At 41.0% G+C, this 19978-nt stretch overlaps 1 protein-coding gene across 1 annotated transcript in view; it reads right to left on the bottom strand.

Annotated features, from left to right (window-relative positions):
• Positions 1-489: 489 nt before the first annotated feature.
• LOC117435049 (zinc finger protein 652-like) overlaps positions 490-19978 on the bottom strand; it is a 52304-nt gene continuing 32815 nt past the window's right edge. The window contains exons 3-7 of the mRNA XM_034057937.3: positions 18849-19929; positions 9705-9852; positions 6029-6144; positions 5586-5730; positions 490-1752 (exon numbers count right to left, since the gene is read on the bottom strand). Coding sequence (XP_033913828.3) covers positions 1265-1752; positions 5586-5730; positions 6029-6144; positions 9705-9852; positions 18849-19877 — 1926 coding nt within the window. The 5' untranslated portion in view covers positions 19878-19929 and the 3' untranslated portion in view covers positions 490-1264. The remainder of the gene's footprint in view (positions 1753-5585; positions 5731-6028; positions 6145-9704; positions 9853-18848; positions 19930-19978) is intronic.

Genomic DNA, 19978 nt, shown 5'->3' with positions numbered 1-19978 from the left:
AATTACACCATTTGTTTGAAATACATTTTTTTTGTTTTTATAAACATATACTACTAAATATGTCTATACAAAAACTCTAAAATAATTGTTTTGTAGGTAAAATAAAAAGAGTGCTTTAGACAGTTATATAAACGAGTACACTGTTTCTTTTTCTTTTCGTATAATGCAGGATACTAAGAAGCCCAGCTAGGACAACTGATTGGAGTCTAGCTCGTGTCAAAAAGCTTTTTTTTTTTTTTTTTTTTTTTTTCTAGAAAAGTCAAAAGCTTTGTTTTGATACACAGTGATACACTTAATGCTTTAGACCAGTCTTGCACATTCAGAAGAGAGCACTCTGTTTTTCCATCAGCTTGAAAACCGTTTCCTCAAACGTGTAAAAAAGAGGTCCTTCTGATAAGTCCATGGTACAAAAACAAAAAAAATAACGAGTAAAGCATACCTCATCTGCGGATGTGAAACAAGAACATTTTACAATATTGTTTCCCCCCCCCCCCCCCCCCAAAAAAAAAAAGAAAATGCATGAATCATCCCAGAAGTTGAGATTGGTTTTACATTAAGATTCATATTGTCAGGTTCAAATTAATGCTATTTTTTTCTTTTCCTTAAAACTTTATATAAAGTGTACAGGGTGTAGAAGAAAAAGGGCAAAAAAAGTGCCTTTACTCAAAAGAAGCCCATGTTTCCTATACCAGGATCAGCAAGTCTTCTCCACCGTTGAAGAATTCTGCAATGTTTTAATGCTAGTAGCGACACTATAGGCACGTATGTGTGTATATACACTGGCATGTACTGAACACACACACAGGGTGACTGAAGGGATTTCAAAGGAGTACTGCATCTTCACGGTAAGGGGGAGTAAGCAATAATATTTGATTCTGGATTTAAAAAAAGAAAAAAAAAAAGATATGCATTCACTTGAAAGGTTGCGTGTGTGTGTGCATAGCGCGATTCCAAAGTCAGCCGTCCACTTTGCGCTGCTGTGGTAAAACAGTTCACCGCAGAGCAGTGGGGGCAACGAATGATCAAGACTCTACTGCTCATATAAAAGGGCCCTGTAGCAAACACCCACTGAAAGCAGCATTTTCACAGGAACATAGTATCAGTTTGGAATGCCCTCTCTCCATAAGCTTCGCAAAGTGGGCAAAAGACTTTATATTGTATATACACACATAAATCTCTCTCTCTCTATATATATATTCATATATACTGGATATTATATATATATATAATGTAGACACACACACACACACACACACATTGCATTTTAATGCTGCTGCTGCGCTCCAGTGTTCTTGTCGCCCATGTGCCGCAGGTACCCGTCCTCCCCGTGGCCTCTGTGGTTCAAGGGCTCGCTCTTGAAGAGTGCTGGGGGCGGGGGGAGGTGAGACACTGGGGGCACAGCCAGGTGGTGGTGGCTGTGGGGGTGCAGGTGGAGGTGTGAGAAGGGGTGTGGGATGGGCCGCGGGGGCAGGGCGAGGGGGGTGGGGCTGGTGGGGGAGGGTGAGGCGGGGGGAGGGGGTGCTGCAGTGGTGATGGGCAGCGGGATGGGCAGCGCCGGGAGCACGTTGACGGGGCTGGTGACCCGGAAGCACTTCTCCTTGTGTGCCTTGAGCATGTTGGAGAAGCGGAAGCGCTGTCCGCACACGTCGCAGGGGTACGGCTTCTCCCCCGTGTGGGTGCGCCGGTGACGCTTCATGTTGGGCCGGCTGGTGAAGCTCTTCCCACAGATCTCACAGATGAACGGCTTCTCTCCTGCAGGGACACAGGGGGAGGCATCACGGCTTGGGTTTCATTAAATTTGCAGATCAACTTTTAAATAGCCTTTTGTGCTTAAACGGTATTGCACATTTTCAATGAAAGATTCTTTGTATTTTAACTTTTTGTTTTATTTCTAATTTTACATGGATTTACATGGTCTTTGGTATCTAAGTTTACAATGCATCAAGATAATGCTATAAACTCTAAAATATTTTATTTATTTATTTTTTAACTAAATTGAAAACCAATGCATGACCCTCACTAAACACAGTACATTTGCAGTTAAACGTTAATTTCTACACGGTTTAGATTTTTTTTGTTTTGTTTTGTCTACCGTTTAAACATTTACAGCCTTAATTTTGATAAACAAATGCTTACCCATTAACCCGGGTACAAAAACAAACCAAAAAAAAGCTATAAAAATAACAAGGTATGACAGAGACCCAGTTTTTGGGATGGAACCGCATTACAGTCTCGTGTTTTGATTGGTCCTTGTCTGTCGGAGGAATATGACGTCAACATGAGTGGGAAAGCTAGTAGTAGCCAATTAGTGTTTTTTTTTTATTTTCTCCCCAATTTAGTAGTGTCCAATTATTTTGTTTGGCTCAGCTCACCGCTACCACCCCCGCGCTGACTTGGGAGGGGCGAAGATGAACACACGCTCTCCTCCGAAGCGTGTGCCGTCAGCCGCCCGCTTTTTTTACACACTGCAGACTCACCATGCAGCCACCCAGTGCTACAGCGTCGGAGGACAACGCATGCGCCACTCGGGAGTCCCCCAGCTTGGAAGCATTTTAACATTGTGATCGAAGAGAAAGAGAGAGAGACAGACCTGCTTTCCAGAACCTTTCATGTGATATTTTGCTGTACTAATATAATAAACTATGGATGACTATTACTTGATATAAATTATCATGTTATGCATGAATGTAAGAATTGGCTTTCTGTGGTGGTGTACTTTTTTCTTTCAAATAGCATATATCTATAATTGTTCGCATGATTTATTTTATTTGCAAATATACATCAGTATTACAGTTTTGTTACAGGATACATTAGTTTATCTCTAATGTTTTACATACAGACTGCCCTGTTCTCAAGCTACGTCCCAAATTCTGCGTCGCTCTGGTTTTCAGATTGTATTTTTTATTTTTTTAAGCATGATAGAGCAACGTTTCCCAAAGTGGGGGCCTCTGCAAGGTTTCCGACGGGTCACCAAACAATCTATAAATATGACGTCCCAGTGCACACTTAAGATTTTGTTTCACTACACAACTTCTTATGCTATATTCAAAATAAACATAATTTGCATACAAATCATTAGCAGTAATTATGTAAACAACGTATTGTTTTATCACCAGTCTTTTGCTTTAAATATGAACCAAAAAAAGAAAGCATAATGTGATATTGTGTGTGGTTACTTGTGATTTTGAAAACAGTTGTTAAAATGGATGCAAAACAAAAACATGTCTAATCCTACTTGCAGCTCAAAGAAAAAAAAAAATCTTGCAGTTACCATCTAATATTAACTTTGGTTTTTCTTAAATTGGCGACGAGGATGATCCGCGTCCTCATGTGTCATTTGTTGTTTAGTACTGGCTCACGAAAGACTTAAGCTGTCGGCATCAGAGACACGGCATCCAGACTGCATTGTGAAAGGGCACGAGTTTTTCCAGAAGAAAGCTAATCAATTAGCTAAACAGCAAGACGTTCTTAAAAAATCACTGTCTCAGAGAAGGAGATGAATGTATCCTAACTGCACAGCTGACTCTTGTCGCTATGTTTGCAATGCTTGATGTTGAACTGAAAATTAAAAACTGGTATTCAGTATGTTGCAACACAATTTTAAATTGATATTGTAACGTGGAGGTAAAGGAAGCAATAAAAGGAAGAAATGCAATAAACAATAATGAACACAGGAGAAATAAAAGGGTTTAATAAACAGGCAGGTAACACACACAAAGCTAACAGTCTCTGCGTGTCTGACTCCATAATTAAAAAAATAAAACTGGTTATCTCGCACAGCTTAAAAACTCACACTCTCCACCCAGCCCCTCCCTCTGCCAGGCTTACATTTTACGCTGCTGTATGCGCTCCCCCAATCACAGGCATGCATTCCCGTCCCACCCCCCATTATCTCAATGCACCCACCTAGTCCATCAATCCCCATGCAAATGCATGTCTGCGATCGGCTGCAGTATCATTGTCTGCATGAAGGGGACCCTAAACTCAAATTTGGGCTGGCTGTCGTGTGAGGCAATGTTCGCATTAGTGGCACCCCCCAACCCCTACCCATGACTATATATTGATGGACATTACATAAGCAAATGAGACGTCCTTTTTTGGAATACCATGCTCCTTCTCAAAAATGTGTTTTAATATTATCCTTTAATAAAGGATAACACCTGCTTTAATGAATGTTAATGCATCTATTTCAGTACAATGTAGTTTCTTCATTGTAATAAAGAAATAATCTTTTTTTTTTTTTTAAACATTTAAATTTGATTTCTGTTTCTTATTATAGATATATGCTATTTGAAAGAAAAAAAGTACACCACCACACAAAGCCAATTCTTACATTCGTGCATAACATGATAATCTATATCAAGTAACAGTCACCCATAGTTTATTATATTAGTACAGCAAAATACCACATGATATTTTAATTGAAAGGCCTCCAAGCTTTCCCACTCGTGTCAACGACATATTCCTTTGATAGACCAGAACCATTCAAAAGACGTGACTTATGCGGTTCCAACCCAAAAACCGGGTTTCTGTCATACCTCAAAACAACTCTGGAGATCTTGGTGTTTAAACTGTTTTAGCTCCCCAGTGCTGGATTTTAAAGTTTGTTACATTATGCAGTTTTAAGAGGTATGAAAAAGAATCAAACATTTCAGGGTCACTGACATTTCATACTTATGAAAACCCTACGATGCCTATAGATGCATAACTAAGGTTCTACTGCACTTGTTACTTTAAGGCTTGTGTGGGTACTTACTTGGTTAAATTACACAATTCAGACTGAACATGGTTGAAACAAAGACCCGGACTGGAATCGCCAACTTTGCCCACACATATCATATACCAGAGGTTCTTTTCAGTCCACTTTAATCCAATCCAGGACTTTGATCCAACCAGGTCATAAATAACCTCATTTAAAAAAACAGGGTTGATTTATTAACCCCTTAAGGTACACAAGGAATCGAGCACTTGTAAGAAACTGACAATTTGGATGACCGGATCCAACATGTTTCGTGCAAAAATAAGAAAGTTATCATCATTTTAATTTGTGGGACATACATGTCCCCTGTATCTTAAAGAGTTATACTGGTTTGAACAAGCCTCTGGACCGTTTTCACTGAGTCCCATCACTCAGACCAGCCCTTCTGTGGTTTGCTGGGTAATCAGAGTTCTGTATTGGTCTCAGAATCTGGATTAATTACAGAACAGAAATGCATTTAGACTAATCACAGTATCCAACAGCCTCTAAATGCATCTGTTTGACAAGTACCACACAGCAAGTAATTAAAACCATACATCAAGCAAATTTATAGCTTGCTTGTGTTCGGACAGAGGGAAAGAGACTTCATACAGAGTGGTGAGGGTACTGAATGGGTTACCGAGTAGTGCTGTTGAGGCAGAAACACTTTGATAATTTAAATGACCCAACAACCCAGCTACGCCTGAATTGTAATTCCAAGTGACCTATACACAGGACAACAGGCACATGTGGGTTAAAGTCCTGAGATGAACTGGATGAGCTCAGACGGGATGAATGGCCGTCTCTAGCTGGTGAATGTTCTTGTGTTAATGTCTCATGTACTCACCGGTGTGTGTCTTCATGTGCTCATCGAAGTACTGCTTCATGTTGAAGTCCTTGCCGCACCACTGGCACATGAACTGCTTGTGTCCGATGTGGATGCTCATGTGGGAGCGCAGCTGGTACTTGTACTGGAAGCGCTCGTCACAGTTCTCAGAGAGAGAGAGAGAGAGAGAGGAAGAAAGCAGCGTTAGCCCCGTCTGTCGCACCCCTTACAGAGCTCTACAAGTGCAGCTGGAATGGGGAAGGCTTCACGATAAAGGTCACACAGAGTAGTGGTCAAAGCAAACATTCGATCGGCAATTGAATTAGCAATTCTTATGTGTGACTGGGTAGACGCGTGAGGATGGTGTATGCTTTATAATAGGCTGACAAGTTAACAGACAGCTTTCTCAAGATAATACTGCTCTCCTCGCTGCCCCGGCCCCACACCCGGTTTCTCGCTCTTACCTCGCACCTGAAAGGCTTCTCTCCAGAGTGCTGCAGTGAGTGCACCTTCAGGGACATGCTGCGCTTGAATGACTTCCCACAGGTCTCGCAGGTGAAGGGCATGTCCTTGGTGTGTGCTGGGAAGAGAAGGCAGGACGTTTACCCACACAAAAACAAACTCCAGCACCAGCACACACACCCAGATACAGCACTGAACAGGACTGGCCATGAGCTGACTGATCCTTTCATCTTCTAGTCCAGTGGTTCCCAACTTGTGGTCCGTGAGTAAACTCCAGGTGGTCCGCAAACAACTCCCAAAATTTGTTTAAGCAGTTCTTGCATAAACCCATTTCTACAGGTTGTGCTACTACAACATATACTACTAAGCAACACAACACACAGCTTTAACCACATCATATATAATAAGATACATATGCAGTCTGCATTTGCCCCCATCTGTTTTCTTTTAATATGTGTGTTTATATATTAGCTCCCATTGATGCAATACCAAACATCACCTTCAAAGCCACCATTACCTGAAACAACTTTCTTTGTGAAACAAATACTAACTAAATAATTTACACAGTCTGAAGGAACATTTGTCTTGTCAAAATTACACACTTCTTTTTCAGCCAGTAATAGTATTTATGTAAAAGCACATAATTCTAATCTGTGCTCTCATTCTACTGCTTGTTTTCATTGTTCAGGAAAAAAAAAGAAAAAAAATTAGCATAAAAGTAGCGCACCGCATTCAATATTCCTAACACTGATAGAAAGACTAAATTAAAAAAAAAAAACTTTAAAACCACAGTTTGTGTACTTTTCATTTTCAACAATTTAAAACATGTCCTACAGGGATATAGGAACATTCCTATTGTAGCGATCTTGGTTAACGCAGGCAGGCGCATTACACAGGGCGAGGCAACCCACACACAGGTGGAGGGCAGGCGCGAACCTGGGACAAACTATTTTGTACATCCTGCAGTGTTTCATTTGATCACATACGTTAAGCTACAATCCAACGGCATTTAGACTGAGACAGCAATCAAAAATGAAAAAGGTTGGGGATAGTGCATTACTTCGAAACGAAAAGGTGAACAAAAAAACAAAAAATCTGAATCAGCGGCACGTGACAACGTAGTAACGTTAAATATTATTAGTTTCGCTCAAGACAGGCAGCTACAGTTGGGACTGATTTAAAACAAAATAATATGTATAAAATACATTAAATCAGCAGGTTACGCTTGATCTCTGCATCATCGTCCTGTATTTCTTTACAGACGCATATTCTCCGTAACTTTTAGAAGCAACAACACAGACTACGTTCTTGACGGTAAGTTAATATATACAAGACAGTTTTTAATTTCATGGAATATTCGATTTCATTAAAATATTATCAATTTGTTATCGTGGGGTCCCAATTGATAAATAATTTTATCAATAATTAATCGTTACAAGCTTAGTATTTACATGTACTGGATCCAAGGACGACCCAAAGCCCCAGGGCGTTATTTGTCAGAAGGTTTTGTCAAATGAAGTTCTTAAACCTGCAACACTGAGACGCCATTTATCTACAAAGCATTCAGAATGGGAAGAAAAAACTAAACAAAACACTGGACTTGTTTCAAACAAAAGAAACGGAAACTTTGCCATCAGCAACTTTCAATGCGCAAAATGGCAACATTGCTTAATGAACTGGTAATGAAGATTCAACCGCAGGGATCTCATTAAGTTAGGTTAGTTATATAAATACTTTACTTTCTACATGTGCTTATACATATACCTATAAAAGTTTAAAATTGCATGGCAAGTGGTACGTTGGAAAAATCCAAACACCACATTGAAAAAGGTTGGGAACCCCTGTGCTAGCCTCAAAGACAGACCACATCAGTGTCTAGGGCACGGGTTAACTTCATTAAAATCACAGCACGTCCAAGACATTAGTTTTCCTAAACTGACAACACTGAGTTTTGATTTCCATTAACTCAACATGCAGCAATTTGTCTTCAGTGTTCTCCAACACCCACAGAATTCATTGCTTGTGCTCGAGACAGTACAGGCAAGGGTGCTGCAGCAGGACCTTGTAGGGTAAGGCTGAGGATACACAAGTAATGGAATTACACAATGATTGAACAATTCTGAGGTATGAGTGGGTGTATTCAGCTTCTATCTCCACTTCTATGTGTAAGTAAATAAATATATCTGGATGCATGAGGATGATGTACACTTTATTAGCGTGCAGCTTTGTCAATTCACTCCACTGGTGTGAGCACAGATACTCACTGCTTTCACTGTGCAAAGTAATGAGGAGTCTTGAAGTAACGTTACAATATGCAGAGCTGTTTATAATTTGCATATCACTTGCTGTAATACAGTGAGCACTCGTCAGTCATGTTTTACCGGCCTTGTATTAAGAATAAAATCAATCCTCATTACACATATATGTAACAAATTAATGCACTTACCCGTCTCCAGTTGCCTGTTACAAAGCCCATCTCTTCAATGTTACAATGTATCTGAATATCCGTCACAGCCCACGTTTAAAAAATAAATAAATTCTCTCTAATGCTTGTCTGTCTTATATTGTGCAGTTACACAGCGCTTCCTCCAGTTTCACTTGACGAAAATGCAGCCAAAACAAAGTGAACGAGACAAGCTAAGGTAATGTAACAGTTAATCAGTTCTAGATACTGTGATGTATTTTTGTTATTTTTATCTTTGATCTTTAGTTGCTTTTGTGCATCTTCATTTGCAAGTGAACTGTGACATTAGGGCCTTATTGAGCACTATATTCTGCAATTTAAGACTGACTCGGGATACTGTTTTAATTCTGGAAACTGTTGTTGTTTTTTTTTTTTTTTTTTTATCTTTTGGTTTTGCTAAATTGCATTGCCTTTTATGTTTTATCCAGTTATGTGATTGGATAACATTAGATTGTATTTTGCTGTTAGGTTGTTAAATGGGAAATTTTACATACTGCTACAATACTGTGACAATAGAGAGAACAAATCGATGCTGTAAATCTCCCTCTCGATGGGAAAGGGCGCCGGGTCAGGTTGGTAGTACTCTTACCACTCTTACATTTTGGGAGTTCACTACTGTTTGGACCTTGCCTTTGTCACCACACCACACTCACCTGATGACAAATATGTACCGGATTTAAAAGCATGTACTGTATTGCAGTTAATGTGTGGTCTCTTTAGTTTTGGCAAGGAATATTTTCAGAATCATATCGTTCTGAATTTAAACACTTATTCTGTTGAAAATATAGTACTGTACCAGTACATCTAAATAGAAGCCTACTTATTTTAAAACACTATCCTTTCAGATACGTATTTTTGATATTGTATTTTTTTTGTGTTCCCTGAAAAACGGACAATAATCTGATATGCGTCACACGCGTTTAACCGTCACTGAAGTCACAATTTTATAGGGTCAGATGTGTGAGTTCTGACTGTACCAAGGATTGCATTAATACATATTCTTGCAACTTTATCTGTTTCATACCCTGTACTGTTTTATGAAGTCTAAAACGTCAGGAATGTTTTGCAATTACGCATACAGCAGGATCAGTTATCAGTTATAGAGCTGTCCTCTCTACTAGACTTTTTGCCTTACCGTTTATAATGAAGTATTTAATGTATGTTTATAAGTGTTCATGTTTTGCACAGGCAACTCTCCCAGTCCCTGAACTCACCAACCATGTGCTTCCGGACATGAGCCATGGTGTAGAACTTCTTCTCACAGATCTCGCAGGCAAACTTTTTCTCTGCATAGCCGTGGACAATCTTGATATGCTCATGCAAGGACCAGAGCTTCTTGAAGGATTTATTACAGGAGACGCACTGAAATACACAAGAAAATGCCACTGTAAGTTACTGTGTGTGTGTGACAGTTTGACCTACAGCACTCCACTAAATCCGAAATTGTTAATATTGGTGGTGCGCCCCACCTCTCCGCTCTAGCAGGGGAGATGCAGGATGAGGCAGCTAAGAAGCTAGCGTACATTACCATCCGTAACTTTAAAACACTCAAGCAAAAGAGAAAACTGACAAGTCAAGCAGACAAACATGAACGCGGCACATGCAGAAACGTTGGCATGCTCAACTTTAGTTTCTAGTAAGTGAACAATACCACCTAGATTACAGAGCAGTCAGTCTGTCCAAAGATATACATTCCATACACAGAAGCATTACCGTCAGTATTTAGGGGTTTGTGGGGGAGTTTACAGCTGGACTTGCAGGGTAAGTTTAACTTGTGAAACAGCAAGGTGTCCCAGTCAGTGAAGGAACAGAAAGATGGGCCCTGGTGCAGGGCCTTATTGTCAGCCCCCCTCCCGAAACATTAAATGTAACACTTGTTTAAAAAGCATAAAACATGCCAAGTGTTCACTATTTAGCAATATTTAATTCTCAGCATGTTAGCATGTATGAATCAGTATATGGCGACATGTAATAAGCATGTTTTCTACTCGCCTATGTGAATTGCATTTATCGTGCATCTTTACATCCAACACTATTTTCAACACTTGTAACCACCAGCCCCTCTAGGATTCCGCGAATGGAGAAATCAATACAGAATTCACACATGGGTGAAGAATTCCATAGAAATGTTCTCACATCCAGGATTCTGTCCACGTATTGGAATTGGAGATACAGGCATGTTTATTTGCTTTAGTTTATTGTGGTCCCCAGCAGCACCCATTAACAGCTTCCGCCTAAACTACAGAATGAATCATGCAGCACACTGAACAGAACTGCAAAAGACTGTGCTGAGCAGTACCCCTAACCCTTCCACGAAGACAGTTGGAAACTGAACGATCACGAGGCTACAGTGGCTGCAGAGTTCGAAAAAGAGACGCCAATTAAAGAGTGCCCAGTACCAGCCTCCATGCAAACAGTTACAGGGTAAGAAAAAATACACACATATATATATATATATATATATATATATATATATATATATATATATATATATATATATATATATATATATATATATATATATATATGCATGCCTACATGCCTTTACACAACTTGCAAAAGATCCCGGGTACGGTTTTGAACTGTTGAAGTCACACGTTTGTAACTAAAAACCTGAAGGAGACATTTCTTTAATAAATCTTGCCTCACTTTCACTAGTTTGTTAAGTTTAAAAAGTGCTATGGGAATCTCTTTTAGAATTAACTCATTTTGCTTCCTAAAGCAATGCAAAACTTTTGTCCAGAGTGGCAGTTTTCCAATGTGAGTGAAGCTGGTTTGCAACAGGGAGCTATTACATGTCAAAGACAGGGGTGTAACAACACACCATACCAACTGAATAACACACTTCATTCAAGAACCATTAGGTGAACCACAATGAGCAATGCTGTGGTCTGGTATCACGATACAAACTATGCAATCCTAATCTTATTACAGTATGATTCCTCATGTCAAGATCATCGCAACACCTATAGTCAAAGACACCATTTGCTTAGAAATCCATTTACACTGAAGAAGTGTGCACTACAGATGGGAGATGTTCCTAATTTGTGACTGTATTCAGTCCCTCCCATTTTTCATGTCTGGCTGTGGAGAATGTGGCCATTGCTGCAGGTGATAAACCCTGCAAGTCTTGGCTCTCAAACAGTGCCCTTCACAGAGGGAACAGTAAATCACTTTATTACAAAGTGTGAACAACAGGAGGACAGTGCTCTGTTTACTTAGAAAGCAGGCGGCGAGCTGAATGGAATTTGTACAATTTGTCTACATTTCTTATCTAGAGAGAAAATGAATAGCAGTGCTTGGGAGGCCACTGAGTTTGAGGGCTTATGCAGCCTACATCTCTGGTGTTTTTGTACAATATTTTGGACAGTGTGCTTTTTATGGTGAAGCCACTGCTGTATAAACTGCTGAAGTGATATGAAAGTTAAGCCGTGGAGATGTCAGGGAATTTGACAGTCATGCAGTGGAAGTCTGAAACGGCTGTCCACACCTGACACTTGGGCTGACTTTATGGTTTACAGTGCACAATTATGTGTTTTTTTATTTTTTATTATTACCAAAATTTTAATCTTAGATAGTACAAAAGCAGAATCTGCATCCAAAACATTCGGCCGACGATGTTCCTTCTGTCACGCTGGGGTCAATGGGACGTGATCTGCAGTGTTCACCGTGTTCAGCATCAAACAAAGGAAGACCTGGGGTCAGATTATGCAAGCTGTACACCCAAATCTTCCTTACAAATACAATTCTAAATGAACCCTTTCATGCATGAAATATTGAAAATAACTGGGGAAAAAATAGATTTGGACACAAATACATATTTGCATTGACATTTAAAAAAAGAAAAATTCTATTTGCATCTTCCATATGACCCCCTATTTTTGTTTTTTTTATCCGCCCCATGCATGAAAGGGTTAAATAAAGAAGAGTTTCAGACTCCTTGCAAGACCCTCAGTGAAATCTCAGAGTTGTTTATTTTTGGTTTGGAAACTTTATTGGGTGCTCATGGTGAACTGCAGTAATTAAGAGCATGGAGAACCTAGAACTCTTTGCTGTTTGTTTTTTTTACAATTTTTTTTAAAACTGGGTTTATCTAATATTTAGACTTAAAAGAGCATCCAAAATGCATGTTATAGTATTCTACAGCCTTGACTGCTGTTCAATACTAATCGAATTATGTCAAAAGTCAGTTCAGTGCTCAAAATGGGTATGGGCCACCAGGGGGCACTGCTCATCCTCTCAACGCAAGACTGCAATCGAAAATGGTGAATTCTACACTCGCTACTTCTCAAACAGCCCGGCGTAAAAACTGATGGCAACTACAGCAACCAAACAAAGTTCCGTTTGCATTTACTCTATTAATGCATTTGTTTTATTTTTAAACCGGTTCTCCGGGTATCAGATGTAGTTATGGATTTAAAAACTCTTGGTTCTGCGTTCTACAACTGTTGTAGACAGCTTTCTACAAAATTCAGCAGATCAAAAAAAGTCCTCCTCTGCTAGATTACGGTACTCTGGGTGTGGGTGGGAAATTGCTTGAATAGCGTAGTGGCACTGCAATTGTTTCCACATTACCAAGCTGTCTTGGTGGTCACCATTGCAGAAAGCCAGGTGGGACAGTTGAATACTTTGAAGTCACTGTATCATGCTGGGTATACAGAAAGTGGCGTTGACGTTGCTTGCTTTTCACTAGATACTCTCTCATACTCACACATTTTATTTTTAATTGAGACACACAGCCAGCTGTCTGGATTTCAACCTCATGTAAAGCCTGTGGGCTTCCAAGGCAAGCACAATATGGTGCATGTGAGTGTGAGTGTGTGCATGCCTGGGCTCAGTTTGCCTGGACGGGGAAGCACAAACTCAGCTCCTGTCACATCTGATTGAACCAAGACTCAAGACCGCGGGTCAACTGGTAGCAAATCTGAGCCCACTACCTTCCACACCACAGTCAAGATCTCCAAGCACCAAGTGACACAAAGCAGGGCTCACACTGAAGCTGAATGCTGGATTTGTATTTGAACCATTATACTAGCTGGCTGATTTAGTCTCAGCTGTCTCACACTACCACCCCTATCTGAAGACGAAACGTAATCTGAGGAAACACACACAGAGTATCTATCTTCAGCATGATGCTACCCCCATCTTACTGATCAGAGAGAATGTACATGCAGGCTGCACAAGAAGGAATGCACTAGTGGCAGCTTGGCTCCACATGCACAAGTAGTTCTGCTTTTCTACCAGCTCAACAATTAACACAAGGTCTGACTGTTTCCAAGACTCCACCCTAAAAGAAACAAAACAAACTATATCAACAGTTTATCAATTCCAAACCAAGTTACAGAAACACCCAATTCAAATTACAGCTGCTCTGATTAACATGCAGGGACACCAGTCAGAAAACGATGGGAGTGTCGAAGAACTGGAATGACAACTTCAATTTATTTTTAGTACGGCTGAGGCTGTGAGCAAACTGCAAGGCCACTAAGAAGTTTGAAATGAACCCTGTACTGCAGCATGGTTTTGTCAGCTTCGTTCCAAGTGTGTACCATACAGTAGCCTCCCGCTCCTGCCCACCCAGCACATGAACACTGTCCACATTTATCACGAAGAAAAAAATGATTCGTAATGGTGAAAGGAGACACTTACATTTTTACATGCCTTGGGCAGTGTAGGGCAAACACACCTTGTAATCCGTCATGCCTGCAGCAGTATTGGGTAAGTGGAAATTACCAATAAATAAAACAGACAGCACTATTTTTTTTTTTTTTACAGAATCTAAAAATAAGTTCCTATCTGTGAATGGTTTTGAGTGTGCAGTACATTTATGACTGACTATAGATGAAGGTATCTGGCCAGCACAAAAACAACAAAAAAACCAAAACAATTGACAACTTTAACTGCAAATAAATCTCAGTACACACACACTCCCTTGACAAAGGTATGTTAAACATACCAATATATACATTATTATTTTTTTTATTTTTTTATTTTTTTTATTTGACGATTAGTACTGTATGCTGAAGTCCTTTCTCAGGCTTAAAACACATGACTGATCAAACAGACAACTGAAACTAATACAGATTTGGGACAGAACTGTCAGGAATCCAAAAGCCTTTCAAAAGTCGTTATTCCAGCAGGTTACCTGGTGGACGTAATATTTCAATAAAAATGATACTCAGATACTGCCTACCAAGCAGGTTAAAGGAATTCCACACTGCTAATGACCTGAAAAGCAGCTATCAGGAAGCACTCCTCGTTCTCCTCAATGCCTGCAGTGCCACTACAGTTTCACTGCCAAGTCAACTAGCTGATTCAGTCGGGTAAGTTCATTACAGCTATTTGTATTAGCAGTAAAAAAAAAAAAACAATTCCACAGACCTGCTCTATATTTTTAATTTTTCGTTATTTCGGAAACCATTCTCATTTGACTGTGTTATTAAACAAATACATTTTTTAGAAAGTCATGCATGTTATCTCCAGGTGCAATTTTTGAAAAAAAACTTGTTGTCCAAGGGACAAAATGCTAGAAAAATCTACTTGCCCCCTCCACGTCACACAAAACACACACAAACAAGTAGAATATAACTTGTTGGATTCTGGTCTTACTTAACAGTGAACACAATCAATTAGTGTTTAACAGGGGGAGAGCCTTTGTTTTTTCCACTCTTTCTCTATAGATGAATTCAACTCCTGATGTACAGGTGTTTTAGTTTGTTGCATCACAGATACAAAATCACTGCCAACTATTACTGCTGCTTTGTGGAATTCTGTTTTTTTTTTTTTACTTTCTTTCAGTTTTGTAACTGCTGAACCCCAGAAACTTGTATAACAAATTCTGCAAAGACAAAATATGTTTTTTCTTTTGTTAACTTCTATTAAATACTTTTTTTTCTGTACAACATTTTACAGCTATTTTTCCTCATCTAACATCTTGTCCCATGATGGCTAAGTGGAACTCTCTCCAGGGTGATCCTGGTTTCATACCTGGATGGCTTTTTTTTTTTTTTGTCTACTCTCACTGAAAAATAAATACATAAATTAATTAATATATAAACACATTGCCATGTGATTTAGTCTGCATTTTATTTTAAAAAAATAAAATATTGTACAGATAACAGTATGTAACACAATTTTTGTTCCTGGGTAGTAAGTGTTATTTCCTAATTACTTATGCCTCAAAAGTATAGAAAATGGCTATTATTCCCCACAAACTTTGCTTTTGTGACCAGGACAGTGATATTTTGAAATTTACCTACTTCCAATGAGAAAACGGGTGAATTTGTGTCTTTTCGTTCACATAAAGTCAGAAAAAAACAACATATGAATCCAAATTAACATGTATTTATACTAAAGTAATACAAAAATGACTACAAAAGATTTAGAAGTGAGTAGTTTTTTGAGATTTACGATTATACTGTAAATCACTTTCACGAATCAGCCCCCAAATGTAGTCTCCCATCATGTTCTCGTTATACTGTCCTTGGTAGCGGCGTTCAAAGTCCAGTATATCCTGGTGGAAGCGCTCGCCTTGCTCCTCCGAGTACGCTCCCATGTTCTCCTTGAATTTATCAAGATGAGCATCAAGGATATGGACTTTGAGGGACATCCTACAGCCCATTGTGCCGTAGTTCTTCACCAGAGTCTCAACCAGCTCCACATAGTTTTTGGCCTTGTGATTGCCCAGGAAGCCCCGAACCACTGCGACAAAGCTGTTCCAAGCTGCTTTCTCCTTACTAGTGAGCTTCTTGTGGAATTCATTGCACTCCAGGATCTTCTTTATCTGTGGTCTGACGAAGACACCAGCTTTGACCTTTGCCTCAGACAGCTTAGGGAAGAAGTCTTGAAGGTACTTGAAGGCTGCCGACTCCTTATCTAGAGCTCTGACAAATTGTTTCATAAGGCCCAATTTGATGTGCAGTGGTGGCATCAGCACCTTCCGGGGGTCCACCAGTGGCTCCCACTTGACGTTGTTCCTCCCCACAGAGAACTCGGTCCGCTGTGGCCAGTCCCGCCTGTGGTAGTGCGCCTTGGTGTCCCTGCTGTCCCAAAGGCAAAGTTAGCAGGGAAACTTGGTAAAACCGCCTTGGAGACCCATCAGGAATGCTGCCATTTTTAAGTCTCCTATGACCTTGATGCCATCTCAGAAAAATGCAGATATGTATCCACTTAGGCAGCTGGAACTAAACTGAACTGGTGGGCTTAAGGCCCCTGTATTTATACTACTATTTATATTACTGGAAAGTTCTAGAAGTTACTCCAAGTTTACTCAGCACTGAATCTATCTGGAATGTTCTGGAAAATAGGTACATTTCAAAATATCACTGTCCTGGTCACAAAAGCAAAGTTTGTGGGGAATAATAGCCATTTTCTATACTTTTGAGGCATAAGCAATTAGGAAATAATACTTACTACCCAGGAACCAAAAAAAATAAAAAATTTGTTACACGGTGTAATCTCATATATAAGCATTTCATTTCTATCATTATAAACATATTTGTCAATCTTCATGTTTTAATAGTTTCACAAAATCGAAGGGCAGCAGTGTGGAGTAGTGGTTAGGGCTCTGGACTCTTGACCGGAGGGTCGTGGGTTCAATCCCAGGTGGGGGACACTGCTTCTGTAACCTTGAGCAAGGTACTCTACCTAGATTGCTCCAGTAAAAACCCAACTGTATAAATTGTATATAAAAATAATGTGTACAAAATAATGTAATTGTATGTAAAAATAATGTGATATCCTGTAACAACTGTAAGTCGCCCTGGATAAGGGTGTCTGCTAAGAAATAAATAATAATTCGAAGGATTGTGCATTTGAAATAAATAACTAATATCACTTTCACTGTTCAAATCTAAAGTTTTTTTTTTGTTTTTTTTTTAAACATACCGTTTAAATCTAATTTTCATGGTAATTTTCAAACAAGGATATCAACACTAAAATCGAAAGAAAAAAAATCATTAAATTTTTTGCCAGGGGAAATTTGTCTTGAAATGCTTCTACCAGTAAACGTCTCTTTTTATTTATTTATTTTTTTTAAATCTGGAAACCAATTTGGAAAACCCAATTATTTTTTTTATTTCAACCCGGCTCACCGCTGCCACCCCCATGCTGACTTGGGATAGACGAAGACAGACACACGCATCCTCCAAAACGTGTGCCGTCAGCCGTCCGCTTCTTTTCACTCTGCAGGCCCGCCATGCAGCCACCTCAGAGCTACAGCGTCGGAGGACCACGCAGCTCTGGGCAACTTACAGGCAGGCCAACATCCCAACAAGTACTGTACACACCTGACCACAAAGTTGATAAATTACACAACACGATTTTTTTCTAATCCGCTAATTCCTTAGCAACTCTGGTGTTTGTGTTGTAGCTTTACTAGATTGCCAATGTCAGGTTCATGTATTAAGAAAGCAACATCACTTATTTGCTAATTTAAAAAAAAAAGTAAATAATAACTTAAGTTTAAAAAAAATTAGTCTGTGCCTTGCCAGAGACACTCAGACAATTCAACTTCCGGACTTCTGCAAGTCAGTTTTCAGAAACTTGCGTGGCTCTCTAGAAATATACCCGGAGTGTTTTTCTAGCAACAGAACGAACATAGGAAAAAAATAAATAAAAACTACTTGTCTGACGGGCAAAGTATAATGGCAAAACTTCTTGTCCCTCACACAGATCTTGTTGTCTGGGGCGTCGGGCGATACGAATTGCACACCCCTCTATCTCTGTGAATTGTGTGTGTCTTCTGATACCTGGGCACCAGCATGGCGGCAGGAGAGTTAAATAAACATTACTGCACTGTCATAGTTTTGTAACCTCTTGTCACCCAATATACTGAACATCACAACTGGATGACAGCCCTGTTTGTGCCAGCACTACTACGATAAGTTATTATACAGTATGTCTGCAGATGCATTACAAAATGCATTCTGCAGCAAGTTGCACAAGTACATGAAATAATTAATGATTTAATGAATACATGCCTCCACCCTCCCCACCACCCCTCTAGTAAGTGTGAGTACAGTAGAAGACCACCCCTGAGCGCACTGCAGGTTTCCAAGTGTCGGGTAGTTACCGCTAATCAAGTTGAGAGTATTTTTCTTGTGCAGTTTGCTGCGTCAGGGGGCCTGTCGTACAAAGAGTGCAAAAGAAAATACATTCTCAACTTGATGAGAGGTAGCCAGAGAACATTAAATCAGAATAAAAAGCAGACGCACTGTATCTGTTTATAAGAACCTGTGGTGGTTTTAAACGTTTCGAATGCTTTGTCGTTGAGTGCGAGATCGAAGTGTAGCTGCTAGCAGGTTCCAGTGGGAAGCTGGTTTCTATCCCTTCCTGTCCCCAACCCCCTGCCTCCTCACCTGGATGTTCTTCTCGCAGTCGGTCTGCTGGTGCAGCGCCAGCTCGCTCTCCAGCACAAACTTCTTCCCGCACTTGTCGCAGATCTGCATGCGCCGGTGGGTGACGTTCATGTGCTTCTCCAGGTACCAGCGAGTGTTGAAAACCCGCGGGCACTTCTCGCAGGTCAGCGGCTCCTTCTCCTCGCCCCCCGCCCCGCTCTTGCCCTTCTGAGAGGCGGCGCTGGCGCTGGTGGGGGAGGAGGAGGGGGAGGGGTGTGTGGGTGTGGCGGGGGAGTCCTTGCTCTCGCGGGGTGTGACCCTGCGTTTCCTCTTGGGGGGCTCCGAGCTCTTCCTGCGGCCCCTCCTGGTCACACAGGATGCCACTGCGCTGGCAGCTGCCATGGCCGCCTTCCTGGTCCTGCGCGGGGGGTGGGTGCCACTCCTCTTCGCCTTCTTGGCTCTCCCCTTCTGCCTCCCGTTCTCCTCTGCCACCTCCTCCTCCTCCTCCGGGCTCTCGTTTATCTCCTCCTCCTCCTCCTCATCGCTGCACTTCATCACGCACTGTGAGGGCAGGCCCTTCTCGCCCTTGGAGACATTCAGAGTCTGGTTGTTGAGGTTCACCTCCACGATGATCTGCTCCCTCTTGAAAGACTGCTGCTGCTCCTCCTCCTCTTCCTCTCCCTCCTCTTCCTCCTCATCCTCTGTCTCCTCCGAGCCTTCCCTATCCCCCGTCAAGGACTGCCCTGCTCCTTCTCTTCCTTCTTCCTCCTGTGCCCCCTTGCCCCCTTCCCTGTAGTAGGGTTGCTGCTGCTGCTGTTGTTGCTGGGGCAGCACCTCTGTCAGGGAGGTCTTGCTCATCTTGTTGTCCACCAGCACAGAGTACGGCTTCCCGCTGCACTCCCTCTTGTAGAGCTTGGTGGACAGGTCAAGCTCCTGGGCTGCACCGTGGTAGTAAGAAGGTGGGACTTTGGGTCGACGGCTCTCCTCTTGGGCCATCCCAGCAGCACCCTGTATCGTATGCCCGTCCTTCGGCTTTTGGCAAGATCTCATTAGCAGTGGTCTGGGTGGGGGTGGGGGGAGGGGGAAGCAACGTAGATGGCTCCTTTAACAGCGCAGAAGAAAAAATTGTTCACAAGAGGGCTTACATGGGC

Source organism: Acipenser ruthenus, chromosome 28, assembly GCF_902713425.1.
Source record: "Acipenser ruthenus chromosome 28, fAciRut3.2 maternal haplotype, whole genome shotgun sequence".
Lineage (NCBI taxonomy): Eukaryota > Metazoa > Chordata > Actinopteri > Acipenseriformes > Acipenseridae > Acipenser > Acipenser ruthenus.
Note: the sequence above shows the minus strand (reverse complement) of the source record. Positions and strands in the feature narration are given on the sequence as shown.